Source organism: Solanum stenotomum, chromosome 11, assembly GCF_019186545.1.
Source record: "Solanum stenotomum isolate F172 chromosome 11, ASM1918654v1, whole genome shotgun sequence".
Taxonomy (NCBI): domain Eukaryota; kingdom Viridiplantae; phylum Streptophyta; class Magnoliopsida; order Solanales; family Solanaceae; genus Solanum; species Solanum stenotomum.
This window is the reverse complement of record NC_064292.1, coordinates 13,802,106-13,821,629: the sequence shown is the minus strand read 5'-3', so window position 1 is coordinate 13,821,629 and position 19,524 is coordinate 13,802,106. Positions and strand designations below refer to the sequence as shown.

The 19,524-nt window shown below is 35.9% G+C and overlaps 2 protein-coding genes across 4 annotated transcripts in view; one reads left to right on the top strand and one right to left on the bottom strand.

Annotated features, from left to right (window-relative positions):
* The window catches only part of LOC125845029 (uncharacterized), a 901,011-nt gene that overhangs the window by 101,281 nt on the left and 780,206 nt on the right, over positions 1 to 19,524 (top strand). The window lies entirely within an intron of this gene.
* On the bottom strand, positions 8,771 to 18,888 carry LOC125845031 (DEAD-box ATP-dependent RNA helicase 50). Of its 3 annotated transcripts, none has more exons than XM_049524416.1 (8): positions 18,474 to 18,888; positions 17,179 to 17,714; positions 16,388 to 16,582; positions 15,007 to 15,194; positions 11,474 to 11,687; positions 9,734 to 9,865; positions 9,460 to 9,635; positions 8,771 to 9,321 (listed from the first exon to the last, which is right to left on the bottom strand). In XM_049524416.1, the coding sequence occupies exons 1-8, from the start codon at positions 18,802 to 18,804 to the stop codon at positions 9,093 to 9,095; spliced, it is 2,001 nt and encodes a 666-aa protein (XP_049380373.1). In that variant the 5' UTR covers positions 18,805 to 18,888; the 3' UTR covers positions 8,771 to 9,092. The 3 variants fall into 3 exon arrangements, with proteins under 3 accessions (XP_049380373.1, XP_049380374.1, XP_049380376.1); XM_049524417.1 differs by having other exon boundaries at positions 17,179 to 17,693; positions 18,474 to 18,864; XM_049524419.1 differs by lacking the exon at positions 8,771 to 9,321 and having other exon boundaries at positions 9,497 to 9,654; positions 18,474 to 18,822.

Genomic DNA, 19,524 nt, shown 5'->3' with positions numbered 1-19,524 from the left:
ATAATACACGAAAAATCGAGGATTTAGGGTAGTTTCTAAAACAGGGCCTGTAAATGCAGAAATAGGCGTTAAAAATGGTGTGAGTATATGTAGTGGTTCCCCAACTCATTACAAAGGTCCTCATAAAGGCTTTTGAGAAAAAAAAAATATTTGGGTGCTCTGGGGCGCCAAATCCATGGGCTATAAACATGAAAAATCGAGGATTTTGGGTAATTCCTAAAAAAGGGACTTTAAATGCGGAAATAGGCGTTCAAAATGGAGTGAGTATACGTGGTGGTTCCCCAACTCATTACAGAGGTCCTCATAAAATTTTTTGAGAAAAAAAGTTTGGGTGCTCCGGGGTGCTAGATCAATGGGCTATAACACACGAAAAATTGAAGATTTTGGATAATTCCTAAAAAAGGGCATGCAATGTCGAAAAAAACGTTAAAAATGGTGTGAGTACTCGTGGTGGTTCCCCAACTCATTTCGGAGGTCCTCATACAATTTTTAGAGAAAAAGGTTGTGGGTGCTCTGGGCGCCAGATTCATAAGCTACAATTGACGAAAATTGAGGATTTTGTGTAATTCCTAAAAAAGGGCCTCTAAATGCAGAAATAGGCGTAAAAATGGTATAGTATACGTGGTGGTTCCCTAAATCAATACAAAGGTCCTCGTAAAGTTTTTTGAGAAAAAAATTGGGTAATCTAGGTCGCCAAATCCATGGGCTATAACACGAAAAATTGAGAATTTTGGATAATCCTAAGAAAGGCATGTAAATGCGAAAATATGCATTAAAAATGTGTGTGAGTGTACGTATTGGTTCCCCAACTCATTACAGAGGTCTTCATAATGTTTTTTGAGAAAAAATCTTTGGATGCTCCGGAGCGCCAGATCCATGGGCTATAATACATGAAAAATTGAGAAATTTTGGTAATTTCTACAAAAGAGCCCGTAAATGCAGAAATACGCGTTAAAATGGTGTAAGTATACGTGGTGGTTCCCCAACTCATTATGGAGGTCCTCATAAACTTTTTTGAGAAAAAAATTGAGGTGCTCTGGGGTGCCAGATCCATGGTCTGTAACACACGAAAAATCAAGAATTTTGGGTAATTCTTAAAAAAGGGCCTGTAAATGCTGAAACATGCGTTAAAAATATAGTGTGAGTATACATGGTGGTTCCCTAACTTATCATAGAGGTCCTAATAAAGTTTTCTAAGAAAAAAAAATTGGGTGCTCCGGAGCACCAGATCTATGAGCTATAACATACAAAAAATTGAGAATTTTAGGTAATTTCTAAAAAAAGGCCAGTAAATTCGGAATAAGTGTTAAAAATATAGTGTGAGTATACATGGTGGTACCCCAAATCATTACGGAGGTCCTCATAAAGTTTTTTGAGAAAAATATTTTGGGTGCTCGGGGACGCTAGATCCATAGGCTATAACACACGAAAAATCAAGAATTTTGGGTAATTCTTGAAAAAGGGCCTGTAAATGCAGAAATAGGCGTTAAAAAAATGGTGTGAGTATACGTGATGGTTCCCCAACTCATTACGGAGGTCCTCAAAAAAGTTTTTACAAAAAAAATATTGGGTGCTCCTGGGCGCTAGATCTATGGGCTAACACACGAAAATTGAGGATTTTAGGTAATATCTAAAAAAAATGGCCTGTAAATGCGGATATTGGTGTTAAAAAATAGTGTGAGTATACGTGGTGGTTCCCCAACTCATTACGGAGGTCCTCATAAAGTTTTTTGAGAAAAAAAAATTTGGGTGCTTCGGGGCGCTAGATACATAGGCATAACACACGAAAAATTGAGAATTTTAGGTAATTTCAAAATAGGGCCTGTAAATGTGGAAATAGGAGTTAAAATGGTGTGAGTATATGTGGGGGTTCTCCAACTCATTATGGAGGTTATCATAAAGTTTTTGAGAAAAAAATACTGGGTGCTTCAGAGCGCCAGATCCATGGGATATATAACACACGAAAAATTGAGGATTTTGTGTAATTCCTAAAAATGGCATGTAAATGAGAAAATATGCATTAAAAAATCATGTGAGTATACGTGATGGTTCCCTAACTCATTACGAAGGTTCTCATAAAGTTTCTAGGGAAAAAAAATTGGGTGCTCCGGGGAGCCAGATTCATGGGCTACACGAAAAATTGAGGATTTAGGGTAATTTCTAAAAAAGGCCTATAAATACGGAAATAGGCGTTAAAAAATTATGTCAGTATACGTGGTAGTTCCCCCACTGATTACGAAGGTCCTTATACAGTTTTTTAAGAAAAAAAATTGATTGCTCCGGGGCGCTATATCCATGGACTATAACACACGAAAAATCGAGGATTCTGAATAATTTCTAAAAAAAAGGCCTGAAAATACGAAAATAGGCGTTAAAAAAATGGGTGAGTATATGTGGTGGATCCCCAAATCATTACAGAGGTCCACATAAAAAATTTTGAGAATAAAAAATTTGGGTGCTCCGGGGCACCAGATCCATGGGCTATAACATAGGAAAAATTGATAATTTTGGGTAATTCCTAAAAAAGGGTCTGTAAATGCGAAAATAGGCATTAAAATATGGTGTGAGTATATGTGGTGATTCCCTAACTCATTACGGAGGTCCTCATAAAGTTTTTAAAGAAAAAAAAATGTGGGTGCTTCGGGGTGCCAAATCTATGAGCTATAACATACGAAAAATCAAGAACTTTGGGTAAATCGTAAAAAAGGGCATGTAAATGTGGAAATAGGCATTAAAAATGGTGTAAGTATACGTGGTAGTTCCCCAATACATTACGGAGGTGCTCATAAGGTTTTTTTGAGAAAAAAATTATGAGTGCGCCGGGGAGTCAGATCAATGGGCTATAACACACAAAAAATAAATGATTTTGAGTAATTTCTAAAAAGGAGCCTGTAAATGTGGAAATAGGCGTTAAAAATGGTATGAATATACGTGGTGGTTCCCCATCTAATTACAGAGGTCCTCATAAAGATTTTTGAGAAAAATAGTTTGGTCGTTTCGGGGCGCCAGATTCATGGGTTATAACACACAAAAAATTGAGGATTTGGAAAATTTCTAATAAAGGGCTTGTAAATACGGAAATAGGCGTTTAAAATAGTGTGAGTATGCGTGGTGATTCCCCAACTCATTGTGGAGGTCCACATAAAGTTTTTTGAGAAAAAAAATTTTAGGTACTCTGGGGCATCGGATCCATGGGCTATACACACGAAAAATTAAAGATTTTCGGTAATTCCTACCAAAGGGCATGTAAATGCGGAAATAGGCCTTAATAAAATGGTGTGAGCAAATGTGGTAATTCCCCAACTCATTACGGAATCCTCATAAAGTCTTTTGAGAAAAAAAAATTGGGTGCTCCGGGATGTGAGATCCTTGGGCTATAAACACAAAAAAATAGAGGATTTTGGGTAATTCTTGAAAAAGGGTTTGTAAATGCGGAAATATGCGTTAAAAATGTTGTGAGTATTCGTGGTGTTTCCCCAACACATTACAGAGGTCCTCATAAGGGTTTTTGAGAAAAAAAAATTAGGTGCTCCGGGTCACCAAATCCATGGGCTATATTACACACGAAAAAGTGAGGATATTGGGTAATTCCTAAAAAAGGGCCAGTAAATGCGAAAATAAGTGTTAAAAATTGTGTTAGTATACGTGGTGGTCCCCAACTCATTACGGAGGTACTCATAAAGTTTTTTGACAAAGAAAATTTTGGGTGCTCCGGGGTGCCAGATCCATGGGCTATAATAGATGAAAATCGAGGATTTTGAGTAATTTCTAGGGCCTGCAAATGCGGAAAGAGGAGTTAAAAAATGGTGTGAGTATACGTGGTGGTTCCCTAACTCATTACAGAGGTCCTCATAAGGTTTTTAAAAAAAAATTGGGTGCTCCGGGGCACTATATCCATGGGCTATAAGAAACGAAAAATCGAGAATTTTGGGTATATTCTAAAAAAGGGCCTATAAATGCGAAAATAAGCGTTAAAAAATGGTGTGAGTATACGTGGTGTTGCCCAACTCATTATATAGGTCCTCATAAAGATTTTTGAGAGAATAAATTTGGTGCTCTGGGGTGCTAGATCCATGGGCTATAACACACAAAAAATCGAGGATGTTGGGTAATTCCTCAAAAAAAGGCCTTTAAATGTGGAAATAGGCGTTAAAAATAGTGTCAATATACGTGGTGGTTCCCCAACTCATTACGGGGGTAGTCATAAAGTTTTTGGGAAAAAAAATTGGGTGCTCCGGGGCGCCAGATCCATGGGCTATAACATTCAAAAAATTGAGAATTTTGGGCAATTCCCAAAAAAGGGCCTATAAATGCGAAAATAGATGTTCAAAATATGGTGTGAGTATTCATGGTGGTTCCCAACTCATTCGGAAGTCCTCATAAATTTTTTTAGAAAAACTTTTTGGGTTCTCCAGGGCACCAAATTCATAGGCTATAACACACGAAAAATCTCAAATTTTGGGTAATTTCTAAAAAAAATGGGTCTGTAAATACGGATATAGGCATTAATAAAATTGTGTGAGTATAGGTGGTGGTTTCCCAAATTATTACGGAGGTCCTCATAAAAAATTTTGAGAAAAAAAATTGGGTGCTCTAGGGCGCCAGATCTATGGGCTATAACACACGAAAAATTGAGGATATTTTAAAAAGGGCCTGAAAATGCGGAAATAGGCGTTAAAAAATGGTGTCAGTATACGCGGTGGTTCCCCAACTCATTACAGAGGTCCAGAAAAAGTTTTTTGAGGAAAAAAATCTAGGTGCTCCGGGTCGCCAGATCCATGGGCTATAACATACAAAAAAATCGAGGACTCTTGGTAATTCCTAAAAAAGGGCCTATAAATGTGAATCTGCTCATTACGGAGGTCCTAATAAAATTTTTTTAGAAAAACAAATTGGGTGCTCTGGGGCGCCAGATCTATAGGCTATAACACATGAAAATTTTAGGTATTAGGTAATTCCTAAAAAAAGGTCTGTAAATATGGAAATTGGCATTGTGTGAGTATACGTGGTGGTTCCTCAACTCTTTACGGAGGTCCTCATTAAGTTTTTTGAGAAAATAATTTTTGGTGCTCCGAGGCGCCAGATCCATGGGTTATAACACTCGAAAAATCTAAGATTTAGGGTAATTCTTTAAAAAGGGTCTGTAAATTCAGAAATAGGCGTTAAAAATGGTGTGTGTATACGTGGTGGTTCACCAACTCATTACGTAGGTCCTCATAAAGTTTTTTGCGAAAATTTTTTTGGTGCTTCGCGACGTCAGATCTTTGGGCTATAACACACGAAAAATTGAGGATTTTGGATCATTCCTAAAAAATGGCCTATAAATGCGGAAATATGCATTAAAAATGGTGTGAGTATACGTGGTGGTTTCCCAAATCATTACAGAGGTCCTCATAAATTTTTTTGAAAAAGAGATTTTGTGTGATTCAGAGCGCCAGGTCCATGGGTTATAACACACGAAAAATCGAAGATTTTGGGTACTTCCCAAAAAAGGGTCTGTAAATGCGGAAATAGACCTTAAAAATGGTGTGAGTAAACATGGTGGTTCCTCAACTCATTGTGAAAGTACTCATGAAGTTTTTTGAGAAAAAAAATTTGGGTTCTCTCGAACGCTAGATCCATGGGCTATAACACACATAAAATTGAGGATTTTGGATAATTCCTAAAAAGGACCTGTAAATGCTGAAATCGACGTTAAAAAATGATGTGAGTATACGTGATTGTTCTCCCAACCCATTACGGATGTCCTATAAATTTATTTGAGAAATTTTTTTTAAGTGTTTCGGGGCGCCAGATCCATAGGCTCTAGCACACGAAAAATTGAGGATTTTAGATAATTCGTAATAAAGGCCTGTAAATGTGGAAATAGGCGTTAAAAAGTGGTGTGAGTATACATGGTGGTTCCCCAACTCATTTCGGGGATCCTCATAAAGTTTTTTGAGAAAACAATTTTTAGAGCTCTGAGCGCCAGACAATAGGCTATAACACACAAAAAATTGAGGATATTGGGTAATTCCCAAAAGAGGTCTTGTAAATGCGGAAATAGGCGTTAAAAATGGTGTGAGTATACGTGGTGGTTCCCCAAATCATTATAGAGGTCATCATAAAAAAAATTTCAAAAAAAAATTTGGGTGCTCCAGGGCGCCAGATCCATGGGATAAAACACACAAAAAATCAAGAATTTTGAGTAATTCCTAAAAAGGGGCGTGTAAATGCTGAAATAGGCATTAACAAAATGGCGTGAGCATACGTGGTGGTTCCCCAACTCATTACGGAGGTCCTTATGAAGTTTTTTGAGAAAATAAATTTGGGTGCTCTGGGGCGCTATATCCATGGGCTATTTCACAAAAAATTGAGGATTTTGGGTTATCTCTAAAAAAAAAAACTTGTAAATGCGGAAATAAGCGTTAAAAAATAGTGTGAGTAGACTTGGTAGTTCCCCAACTCATTACAAAGCTCCTCATAAAATTTTTTGAGAAAAATTTGGGTGCTCTGGGCACTGGATCCTTGAGCTAAACACAAAAAATCCAGGATTTTGGTTAATTCCTAAAAAGGGATTGTAAATGCGAAAATAGACGTTAAAAATGATATGAGTATATGTGGTTGTTCCCCAACTCATTACGGAGGTCTTCATTAAGTTTTTTGAGAAAAAAAATTTGGGTGCTCCGGGGTCAGATCCATGGCTATAACACACGAAAAATCGAGGATTTTGGGTAATTTATAAAAAAAGACTTGTAAATATGAAAATAGACGTTAAAAATGGTGTGAGTATACGTGATGACTTCTCAACTCATTACGGAGGTCCTTATAATGTTTTTTTTTTAAAAAAAAATGTGGGTGCTCCGGGCGCTAGATCCATGGGCAAAATAACACACGAAAAATGACGTTAAAAAATGGTGTGAGTATATATGGTGGTTCCCCAACTCATTACGGATGTCCTCATAAAGTATTTTGAGAAATTAATTTTGGGTGCTCCGAGGCGCTAGATCCATGGGCTATAACACGAAAAATCGAGGATTTTTGGTAATTCCTAAAATAGGTCTTGTAAATGCGGAAATAGGCGTTAAAAAATGGTGTGAGTAGACGTGGTGATTCCCCAAATCCTTACGGAGGTCCACATAAATTTTTTTGAAAATTTTTTTTGGGTGCTCTGAGGCGCTAGATACATAGGTTATAACACACGAAAAATCAAAGATTTTTTATAATTCTTAAGTAAAGGGCTTGTAAATGCGAAAATAGGTGTTAAAAAATGATATGAATATACGTGATATTTTTCCAACTCATTACGGAGATTTTTATCAAAAGTAAAGGGTGTCACATAAATTGACATAAAGGAATATTAAAGGTGTTTATCATATGATTGCTTTAAACAATAGAAGAAGGCACAGCAAAATGATTAACAATGACCCATATGATTGCTTTAAACAATAGAAGAAGGCACAACAGAATGATTAACATTGATTCTTCATAATTTCAAATAGATTTGGAAGACTCAATTCTCATAAATTCTTTATTTAGATGGTCTCTCATAACAGGTTGCCCACTACACAGCTCCTTTACGAAAGAGGTATTACCAACAATACCATATGCCATGCTGACGGTCAAGAACCTAAAATTATGGGGTTGTTTGATAGGCCGCATTAAAAGAAATAGTTCATGTATTATGTATGGTATTATTTAGTACTATTATGTTTGGTAGAAATTAGTGCCTATGTATAACTAATACATGGATCAGCTATACATCCTATATGGTATTATAGGATGTATTACTAATACATTCCATTTGGAGGTATTAGTAATACATAGGATATAATACCATGGGATAAGTTAATGTAATGACAAAAATATTCCTCAAATCATTTTAATTATTTTCTTGATTTTATGTTTTATATTTGTACTAGTAAATTTATTTAAATAAATTAACTTACAAATTATTTAGAGAGAGTTGTTTGTTACTAAATAAATCCAATACAAATTTGAAATGTGAGTTAATTAACATTTACTAATTAAAAAGGCAAATATGTCACTACATGACGTTTGCAATCTTAATTTAATGTATTATGAACAATTTAAAAAATTAAATACATATTAAAGGGAAAATGCATAAGTACCCCCCACATATGCCCAAAATTTCAAGGACACACTTATACTATACTAAGGTCCTATTATTCTCCGAACCTATTTTATAAATAATTTTCTACCCCTTTTCGGCCTACGTGGCAGTATCTTCTGGGTCCAGCGCGTGTTGACAATTTTTTCAAGTTATCTGGTTGATAGTGCCACGTAGACCGAAAAGGGGTAGAAAATTATTTATAAAATAAGTTCGGGGTAATAGGACCTTAGTATAGTATAAGTGTCTCTGAAATTTAGAGCATAGGTTGAGAGGGTACTTATGCATTTTCCCACATATTAAAACTATAACTTGCATTTTTTATGTGTAAAAGATGGTTTATTCAATTTTATCATGGGAAAAAGGACAAATATACCCCCCAAACTATCGCAAATGGTATATAAATACCCTCCGTCATACTTTTCGTTCATTAATGCCCCTGCCGTCCAAAAAGCAGTGCACATTTACCCCTCACTATAATGGAAGACTTATTTGATACACGTGTCGCAATCCTACGGAGGGACCTGATTTGACCAATTAATTAAACCCGAATTTTAAAACCCACCTGATACCCCATTACCCACACAAATAACCTATCTAAAAACAAACATCTATGCTGAAATCATAGCACTAAAAACAGGTTTGAAAATAATTTACCCCCTGGTTTTTCTGTCTTCGTTTGAAAATAATTGTCCAGGTACAAGATATCCTAAGACAAATCAAGCTATGTAATTAACTGTTCTAGTATTAATGAAAATTAGTCCTTTTTCGGCCGAAAAAAGGATAGAGCTAGAACAAAATTTATCTTTGACAACAGAAAGGATGATCAGTTCTCCTCATTTGCGATCCAAGTATGAGAAGAAATAGGTGTGCTCAATAGAGGGGAGGCACCTAATGGCAGATGACGATAAGGTTTTGCAAAATAAAAGCCTTTTTGAGTTTTGTCTTGTTTTCCAGGTTCCATGCTCCCTTGTGCAATATGCTAAGTCAATATTGATGGCACGTCATGGAGTGGATGGCCTTTACTGTTTCTTTCCATAACCCTTCGAGCAAGAGAAACTTGCTTCCCAACGACAAATATGAATGCCTTTCCTTTTCCTCCAGCACCCCTAGCAGTTCTGCCAACACGACGTACATACTCACTAGGGTCTCGGGGATAATCAAAGAGGACTACATGGTCTACACCTTCAAAGTCAATACCTCGGGATGCTCTGCAACATTGTTTAGAAGACATCAGTTCAGATTTCTTGTCCCTTCTTCAAGAGAGGGAAACAGCTGAAGTGCGTCATCTAACTGACACACAAATAACTATCAATAAAAGATCAATAAAGGACTCTGCTACAGCATACCTATCAGTACACACCAAGAACAAAGAAACGTCCTCCACCTTTGAGCTACGAAACTCCTTCATGTTCGCAAGTCTGCTTTCTTGGTCCAGTGCAGCATGGAACGGTAAAATTTTTATCGCGAATCCTTTCCTATCAAAGCGCTTCAATGCGTTCTCAACTTTTCTGCAGCTATCAATCTGCATATACATGCAGGATCTAATTTGGAATGAGAAATATCCTATGTGCGACCCAAGAGCAATAAACATACTTGCAGGAGGAACTAAGTTTTATTCACCTTGTTACAGAAGACAATTGTTTTTGGAACTGGGCTACGTTCCACCAGCTGAAGTAGTGCATTCTTTTTGTTGAGAAAAGCTGTATCCGGACTTTTTTCAGCTGTTTCATCTCCACTACAATCTACAAGGACCTGGTAGTGCAAAAACAGACAGCATCAGTCCCATAGTTATGAAGACATGACATGACGCCATGCGTGTTTTTATGAGTATCATGGAAGAAGCCTCTCGCTGTTCAAAAAGGAAATCGCCTAGGTGTTGTTTGTGGCATATGTTAGCCTAGTTCTCTTCAAGAAAAGCTGCTAATTTTTTGGGCAGGAGTCTATTACTTACACTGCCGCGAGATATTCTCAAATTTCTGTAGTTTTGTTGTTTCCATTTGAACTTTTTGTAGTTGTAACATCTAAAAATTTCTATCCATTTTCACTTGTACACATGCATATTGATATTGTTTTCTCCTAGCATGGAACAAAATTGTGAAAATTCAATATTACTAGGATATAAACTGAGAAACAATCACCTCCATAGAATGTAGGTTGCAACAAAATTGCTACCATAGTGTGAACAAAGAAAATGACAGTTTAATTGCCGAAACACAAATATTAGAAGGGTAAATCGAAGAAGAAGATAAGTATATGGGAGGAGTGATGATAAATCTAACACATCAAAAGCAACAAGTATTAGAACTTAAGATTTATAATGCTAGACCATCATGGGCTTCACACTCAACTCTTATGCAAATCCAAGTACGGAAGAGAAGTGTTGGTACTAGATATCTATTGGGATTTCCCTAGATTGTCAATGTTGGTTTACAATAGAGTATTTCAAGAAATGCAACGTATCTACTCAATAACTTGGATAATGAAAGTCAAAGTGCAAAGCATTCTTTTTCATCCACAACAAAGATAATTGTGCGAACTACATAACAACCAAAAAATCATCCAACATCACTCATGTTTTATTTGATCTCTTTTTCTTCTTTTTATTGCTATTGGCATAGGGTGCAGGAATACAAACCACCTAAACTTTCATTTCCAAGTAGTTACTTCCGTTTGTTCACTGATGGGATCATAAACCACTTTGTCTCAGTCGTAATGTTGTATGGAACGCTCCCACACCCAGGACCTAAAGTAAAAAATTAAAGAGGGGATATTTGGGTCAAACTTTATTCCTATCAGACAGGACAAACAACAAAATAGAAATGGAGAGTTCTTTCATCCCACTGATAGAAGTCAAAATAGATAAATATTCTATCAATTACTTTGAGAGGAGAATCATCAGTTTACCATAAACTGTTCTTACGATAATGAAATGTTGATAAAATAATTGACCACACCAAAAGACTTTTACTTGTCTCTTGTTCATAGACAGGAATAACAGGGCTAGTGCTCACTGCTAGCATATGAGGTTAATCATTTATATGGAAATCAAGATCTCACTTCGCTAAGGCAAGAAGAAACCCTGGAAGTAAGCGTATTAAAATAATTTACTTTGACCAAGGCAATCAAACCAGAAATCACAATTAGACATATCCTACAGCTGAAACAAGAACATTCATTTCAACTTTTCCTAGGAATCCCAAGGATTTAAATTTACATCTGGGACACCATACCTTTTTAAAGATGCTCTCATCAGCAAACTTATACAAAATATTATGGCGCAGCTTTGACAAGACAATAAGGCTACAACCTGAAACTAATTTGTGCCTTTCAGTAAATTTGTAGGAGTAAAATAAGAAATACCTCTTCCAAGCCAGGGCTTGTACGGTGCATACCAGGACCAGTCACTAGTTCGCAATCAGGAAAACTTTCTATCAACTTGTTGTATATGTCCATGGGCAAAGTAGCAGTCACAAATAGATATTGTGTGATGATAGGTGACGAATTAATCAAGCATTGAAATGCAGTCTCAAAATCCTCATCATTAAAGAGGATGTCAACCTCATCCAGCACAGCACTGAACAAAGATAAACATGAAGCATTAAAACTGTATAAGTAACTGATATATCATATTTTCAGTTTCTGGTAAAGAAGTGTATCAATTTAGAAAAAGGACATGTAAAAGCACCTAAGTGTGTAGCTTAACGGTTAATGAAGCTAGATTGAACCGCGAGAGACCAGGATGCAAATCCCATTAAAGGAAAAACACTAAGTGGTTTCCATCTTATTAAGGTTTAATTGACAAAGTTACACAGTATTATTCAAAAAACACATGAAGATTAGGAAAGAGGAGCCATGCAATTTTTGGGGGGTACAAGTAAAGTTGGTAAATTAAAGGGCATCTGCAATTAAATATCATGTACCAACCATATAGATGGCAGCTTCTCCTTATATCAAATAAAAAGAAAAAACAATAAAAGAAACAGTGGCAACTTCTTTAACTTATTAATCTTTCTTTTGCCAATACTTTTCTAGATAAAGGAACTTTTCACATCCCTATTTTCTTTAATGACCATGGTGTTCAGGACAGCTTGCACGCACCTCGACTAATTCCACGAGGTACCTGCCACCTCCCACTACCAATAGGTATTAGGTAACTCTATCCAGCAAGGCTAAGACAGATGAGAAGAAATCACCTAGTGTTTTTTGTCTCTGCTGGGATTCAAACCTTAGACCTCATGGTTTTCAATCCACTTAATTGACCACTAGGCCACACACACTTAGGTGCTTATTTTTTGATAAAGGCAACAGTTATGTTAATATCAACAGTATACTACACCAAAACTGTGTAGTCCCCCTCAAAAGAAGGTCAGTTACAAATTGGAGCCTTACCAACCAAGATACTTACAAACTATCTAAAACATCAAAACTTTGGATTATCAATTCCTGCTTACACCAAAAATAATAGCGAGTTGAGCAATTCATCATGAACTTCTGAATATTACATTGCTTGTCCTCAAAGCATCTTCCTTTCTGTCCAAACAGACCACTAAATGCATGCACGGAAATTTTTCCATCTCTCTTCTCGGTAAGCTGCATTTCCATCTCTATTCCAGCAGTTTGAAACATCCTTTGTTTTACCTGGCAAAACCCACTTGATTTTACTCAAGAGTAATGAAAATCTTCTGCAGCTGATTTGTCCATTTACAGGGTTAAGAAAAATGGCTAATTTTCTCTACTTATTCATCAAAAGGTAGTATCTGGAGCTTAATTAATTCTTCTTTTCTTCAAATTTTCATGAGTCGGAACTTTTTCTTAAGCCAAGAGCCACGTGAAACAAACAACCTTGTAAGGTATTTTCACCTTCCAGATCATCTTCCATGGCCAACAACCCACCTGATTGTTGGAGGCATTAAGATCTCTGTAAGCAGAATTAACAGTGAATTTTCCTTTACCATCACACTACCAATCCAAACTGTCTTCCTCTTCCTCTTCTGTCAACATTGAACTGGACTAGGGTGTTATAGAGATCAGCAATCCTGAGATATCTTCTAAGATTGAGATTCCATCCTTGACCTGTCCACTCTTCAGCCACTATAGCTTGTTGTTGCTCACATAAAGTGTATATCTCTGGAAATAGATGCTTTAGTGCGTCCTGCCTATCTATTTGTCATTCCAAGAAGATATTTTCATTCCATTCCCCACTTTGAAGTCTATCCTTGATTGGAAGATTGGCCATAGGTTTCTGATGGATCTCCTGATACTGCAACCGTATGGAGTTGTAACCACCTGTGTTATCTAGTTGTCATCTTCTCCATACCTAGCTTTAATAACTTTCTTCCAGAACTGGCTCTTCTGTATTGTACCTCCAAAACCATTTTGTCATTGGGTAGACCTTCTACTGTGAATCTTCATGTTCCTGACTCCTATTCCCCCATCTATCTTGCTTTTTGTCAGAATTTCCCATTTGGCTAAGTGAAACTTTTTCTTATATTCATCTTCATTGCCTTGCCAGAAGAAATTCCTCCTTAAAGTATCTATCTCTGTATTACATTATCAGGAGCAGGGAAGATAAACATCATATATGTAGGTAATGCATCAAGCACACTGTTGATCAAGGTCAATCTTCCTCCACTGGGGACGAATTGACTCTTCCAATTGGTCAACCTCTTTTCACACTTCTCTAGCATTGCATTCCATACCCCTCTTGATTTGCTCTTTTCTCCCAATGTCATGCCCAGGTAGTTAGTAGGAAGAGCTCCTATTCTTCCATTCAAAGTATCAGCAAGTATTTGGAAGCATACAAGTATACCAAAAAGTAAAAAACCTACAAAATGATAAGGTTCTCTACAAAAGACACTCAATCCTCTATACATCCCAGAACTACATGGGTGCACAGAAAAATAATGAGGGATCAGAAGCTAATCATCAACCCAGAACTTATTTTTACCCCAATTTCTCTCTTTCCAGTTGATCCACATCAACACCAAAGGAACAGCATCGAACATTCCATGCCCTGCTCTTCCTCCTGCTTCATCCAACTTTCCAAAAAAACAACAGGTCCTTCACAAATCTAGGCATCACTCAAGATATATCAAACCAGCTAAACATATCCCACCATAGTCTCATGGTCAGGCTGTAATGTAGTGAAAGATGATCTATATCCTCACCCGCCACCTTGCATAAGTAACACAACTGATGCACACAACCTTTCTTTCCCTAAGATTTTTGGCAATCAAGATCACCCCTCTAGCAGCTAGCCATGTGAAAAAACACCTTCCTTGACCGTCAAGATGTCCATTATTTCTAAAATTAACTGAAGGAAAAAAGACTAGTATTATGATAGCAACAACACTCAAATATGCTAGCCGTTGGTGAATGGTGATTGTACAGTTTTATTTGATTTAAGACTACTACTTTTAAGCCAAAGCTCACCAGACCTTGCATAATACACCCTCTATTTCAATTTGTTTGTCTTACTTTCCTTTTTAGTCCATTTCAAAAAAAATGCTTCTTTCCTTTTATTGGTCACTCTTTAATTCTAACTTACCACATGGCATGTATAACACGACAAGATCAAAGGGCATTTTGGTACATTCTTTACATATTTTTAATTTAAGACCACAAGATTCAAAAGTCTTTTTACTTTCTTAAACTCCGTGCCAAGTCAAAACCAGACAAACAAATCGAAACGGAGGGAGTAAAAACAAGACAGTAAATATATCCACAACATCAACATCACTTCCTCCATCCCCCCAAGTAAAAGTGAGAATTGAACAATTGCAGTAAAGATCTTAAAATGCAAGAAATTGAAAAACGGCTTTAACTACTCAAGAAAATGTAATACTACTGAGGCAAATTAAATAGTTTTGACTATTCAAGGAAAATGTTAGTACCACTTGAGGTTAGTTAACTGCAAGTAACCCTCTTTGATAAGAAACATAAACCGACCAGGAGTTGCAATAAGAACGTCTAACTCCTGTCTTAGGTTCTCCAGTTGGGTTCTCTGGCGAAAACCACCAGTAACAACCATAGAACGGAATGGAACACCAGATTTTGAGAATGAACGGCAAGTATTTAAAACCTGCAAAAGTTGCAGGAGCAGAGTAAGTTTGTTTTGTCATTTTGACAAGTAAAATACAGCTAAGCAATGAAAGTTCATACGTATTAAAAAATACAATTCAAATTTCAGCATAGTTGATGCAATAGATTGTATGATGAGGCTTTGAATTAGAAAAATCATATTTAACAAAGGAGGGGAAGTGAAAGAACAAGCATGTGAAACAAGCAATTCACCCTTGGAACTTGGAAGAGAGATTCAAAGAAACCAAAAAATGTCAAACTACAAACACAAGATCCTTTTATCAGGCAAAAAATCAGTAAGCGCTAAACCAAACGGTGCACTAGCTGGTTGAGACAAAACATCCTCCGAAATTTCTAGCTACACATTTTGGGAAAAGGGGGACACTGACGTCAAAATCATCAATTCTTGTTCAAAATGTAAAATTCTGAGTATAAACTATATAGATCTCTCAAGCAATTTGAACTGGCAAGAGAAAGTAATTGGGGGTGATAAAGCATGATGTATATTATAACCATTTGCAATTTTTCATAATTTCATGTGCTTTATCCACAAAACATTAGACTTACAACCAATACATACTCTAATTTACAAGCATCTCTCTGAAGAACTTCTATTATAACCCCAGTAAGTGGAGCTGAATGAGTTAAAGATTTAACTATTAAAAGAATGAGAAGGAAGAAAAAGGTGAATAAATGACCCTCATGTTTTGTATAGAAAAGCTAAAAGTATCAAGGCTGAATCATGGGAATGGTCTATTTGAAACTAAGGAAGGAATAGCACATGTTTAGGCTCTTTAGCCTTCATACATTATGAGATTCAGGTGCTAACAAAAAATAGTTAGCCAATGACTTATTACATAACAGTAATCACTGTAATGGCAAATTGTACTTTCCCTGTACATATGGTGGAAAAGCAGCAAATGTTTTATATTGAAGATACACCATGAAAATTATAAAAATATAGCATGGGGACCTTGACTAGGAAATCAGTGCAAAATATATTTTATAGCAGTTCTCACACATCTTTGATGATTTAAGTGAAGTTGGAAAATATCACACACGTTAAGGTATCTGCTGGTAATTGACTGTGCTTCTTTTTCTCTTTCCATTTTCTCTTTTTCTCGTTGTGGTTAGCAGAGGGTTGGGGGATAAAAGTGGCAAATGTTCATTAGTGAAAGAGGAAATTTGACAGACCTGAGAAGCCAATTCAGCTGTTGGTGCCAATATTACAACACGAGGACTTTGAGGTGACAGTTTGCTAAGTCCTTGAAGTTCTTCTTGCCTAAGACGTTGAATAAGTGGTAGTAGATAAGCCAAAGTCTTTCCAGATCCACTTTGATCAGATATTATGCAGCTCTTTCCAGCCATGATGGGTTCAAATGTCATAGACTGCAAGTAGTCTATAATTACTCCTTGTAGGAAGCATCAACAGAGATTTCTCAAAATAAAACATGGGGGAGCCATCTAAAAGCAGATGACAGACTGCAACACGAAAAAATACTTAAAGCTGGAATTACTGGACCGGATTTTGACGGAAATGATGCTTCACAGGAATCATTACATGAAATCACGAATAGCTTGAAAACATGCAGATGAAATATTTTAAAAGCAGTCTATTCAATGGCCATGTACTAGTTCATTGAAGCAGAGCTACCAAGATAGATATATTGATGAGGCAGTAAGCTATAAACCTCTGTAGCACTTTCTTTTAACTTTTTTTCATCTATAATACCTTACCATTATCAAAAATAAATTGATGATGCAGACCATATTATCATATACACGAGATTGTTGGCATTCTAACCTCTATTATGCATCAGAACTGCAGCAAATCAATGAGGTAGACTGGAACATTGACTATTCAATGCAGGAAATCTTTGTTGCTCGGACTCTTCAAAGCACTACTTTTGGAGGATCCAATACGCACCCATCAGCATTTTTGAAGAGTCCGAGCAATATAGCTGGAAATAAAATAAATTATCTACCTGAATATGTGAAGGGCGCACAAAATGCTGATTCCTTAAGGCTTCTATCATATAGTCACTGCATCCCATATCCTGAAAGGATTTTCTACTAAAGAAATTGTTCCGATCATCCAAGTTTTGCCTTCCTCTGGAAATTTCTTCCCCCATAGATCTGTGATGAATTGATTGCCCTCCGCCCCATCCACGCAAGGAAGAAGCAGAAGCTTTTGATCCAGAATCAACTAATCGGGCAGATTCTGCATCAAATTCACCATTATAGCCTTCATCTTCCATTCTGATTGTTTTTGGGGAATTTTTTCTGGATTCTAGCTGTTGAATTTTGGCAAGAGCTCGAGCACTGAGCTTTTGTTTCTCTTTTAACTGATCAGGTTCACCATATGAACTTGTTGATGATTGAGAAGAGGTATTTCTAACATTGTGTTCATCGTGTTCAATAACATCACGTTCTTTGTTTTTTGTGTAGCTTTTTCTAACTAGATCTCTCATTCTTCGAAATTTCAGTCTGCCAAAGTTCCCTGTTGATCCCCTATTAGAAGCTGCAGAACGGTAACACAGAACATCTCAAGGAAAACCTTAGAAAATAATTGCCAAGCACATTTGCAGATTTACTAGAGGGATACAACATATCTGATTATTCTTTTGACTTAGAAACACTAAAACAGAAAGCAATACACATCCGGAACATTGTGGAAATTTCAATCCTTCAATTCTCATGTTATAATCAGTTGGTGAATGTACACTATCTAACAACATGGCTTGGCAAGTACCTAATAAATTAAATTATATACGTTTTCTTTTCAATTGATAATTTAAACATGATAAATAAGTTACAATCTTACGAACATTGAACTCAATACTTCTCTCTATAAGAGGATAAGTAATGGGAGTAAACAAATAAACAAGGGGAAAATTGTTCCATATACACTGTAAACAGCACCACACATTCCTTTCCTCTATACTTCATAGCTCATTTTGGAAACTACAAACTAAATACGCGTAAACTTCAGATTCTCCCCAAGTAGAAAACAGACTGAAATAAATAAAACAACCCAGTTCTTTTTTGTTTCATTTTCCCCTTCGGATAGCTCATCTTGGCTAGTACACAACACATTTCACAAGAAAAATCTCAATACTGAGATCCAAGTAAGCATCATATACCCAAATAATAGTTCATTTTGGATAGTACAATTTAAAATTTAACACACCCTAAAATCAAAGGTTGTGCTTCAATTAATACTATATAAAAAAATCAGCATAGTAAGATATTATCAACAAGCCAGAACACTTTTCGTTACCTTGATTGATAGTGCTGTCGTTGTTGTTGTTGTTGTTGGGAGAAAGGAGAGGTTTCCAAGAGAGAACTTCGTTGGAAGGGATAGGAGAGTTAGAAGAGTCATCTTCAGCACCTCCCCAAACAATAAATTTCTCTCCAGTGTCTTCATCTGTGAGCTGGTAAGCCCCCGGAGTGTCCAAAGGCACACGAGAGTATGTAGCTTTGGCTGCAACCACAACCCTTTTGCAATTACTGTTTCCAAAATTTCTCTGTACAAGATTAACATTCGCAGATGGCTTTTGGAACTTGAAACATCCCACTGTCAGGGATGGTGGTCTTGGTGCAGCAAGCATTGTGGTTCAATTTGGGAAGAAGCAATTGACAAAGCAAACGCAATGTATAGGATGAATGTTTTTTTTTTTTTTTTTGTGGATAATTGCAACTTAAAATATAGAGTTTAAAAATAATAAACCTACAAGAAAAAAATTGCACTAAATAGAATAAAGAAATATTTTTATTTTTTTGAGGGATTAAATTATGGGAAAGTTGCATAAATATATTATAAATAAAAAAATATTTACCATTTATAGCAATAACTTTTTTTTTCATTTGATCAATTTTAATACATTTATAATACAGTTTTAATACATATTACAAAGAACAATTTATTATTCACATATAATACAAGTTTTATTGATAGATAATACATTTATCACACATTTTAATATACTTATAATACAATGTGTCAACTTCTTACCAAACAAACATAATCTATTTTTAAAAACAGTTATAATACATATATATTACATATTTAATGCACTTTTAATACATATTACAGATTTAACATAGTATTGTTATGTATTGCTATAAATGATAATAAATAAAAATTATCACTAAAATCAGTAATTATTTATTATTATTATTAATGAAACCTCTATTTACGGAGGAAAGGAAAACTAACTTGATTAAAAATAACTAACCTAAGTTTTTCTCCAAAGAAATAAAGAAATAGACATTCATAATAATATAAAAATATAGGTTTATAACATTTTTCCCTATGATGTTTACTTGAT

What these genes read in the sequence shown, in the direction of transcription:
- LOC125845031 (XM_049524416.1), bottom strand. Translation starts at nt 18,804, where the DNA reads ATGCTTGCTGCACCAAGACCACCATCCCTGACAGTGGGATGTTTCAAG. An exon ending in CGACAGCACTATCAATCAAG is followed by an intron (nt 17,715 to 18,473) that starts GTAACGAAAAGT and finishes ACCGTTCTGCAG; the next exon opens with CTTCTAATAGGGGATCAACA. An exon ending in CAGTTAACTAACCTCAAGTG is followed by an intron (nt 11,688 to 15,006) that starts GTACTAACATTT and finishes ATCTTTGTTCAG; the next exon opens with TGCTGTGCTGGATGAGGTTG.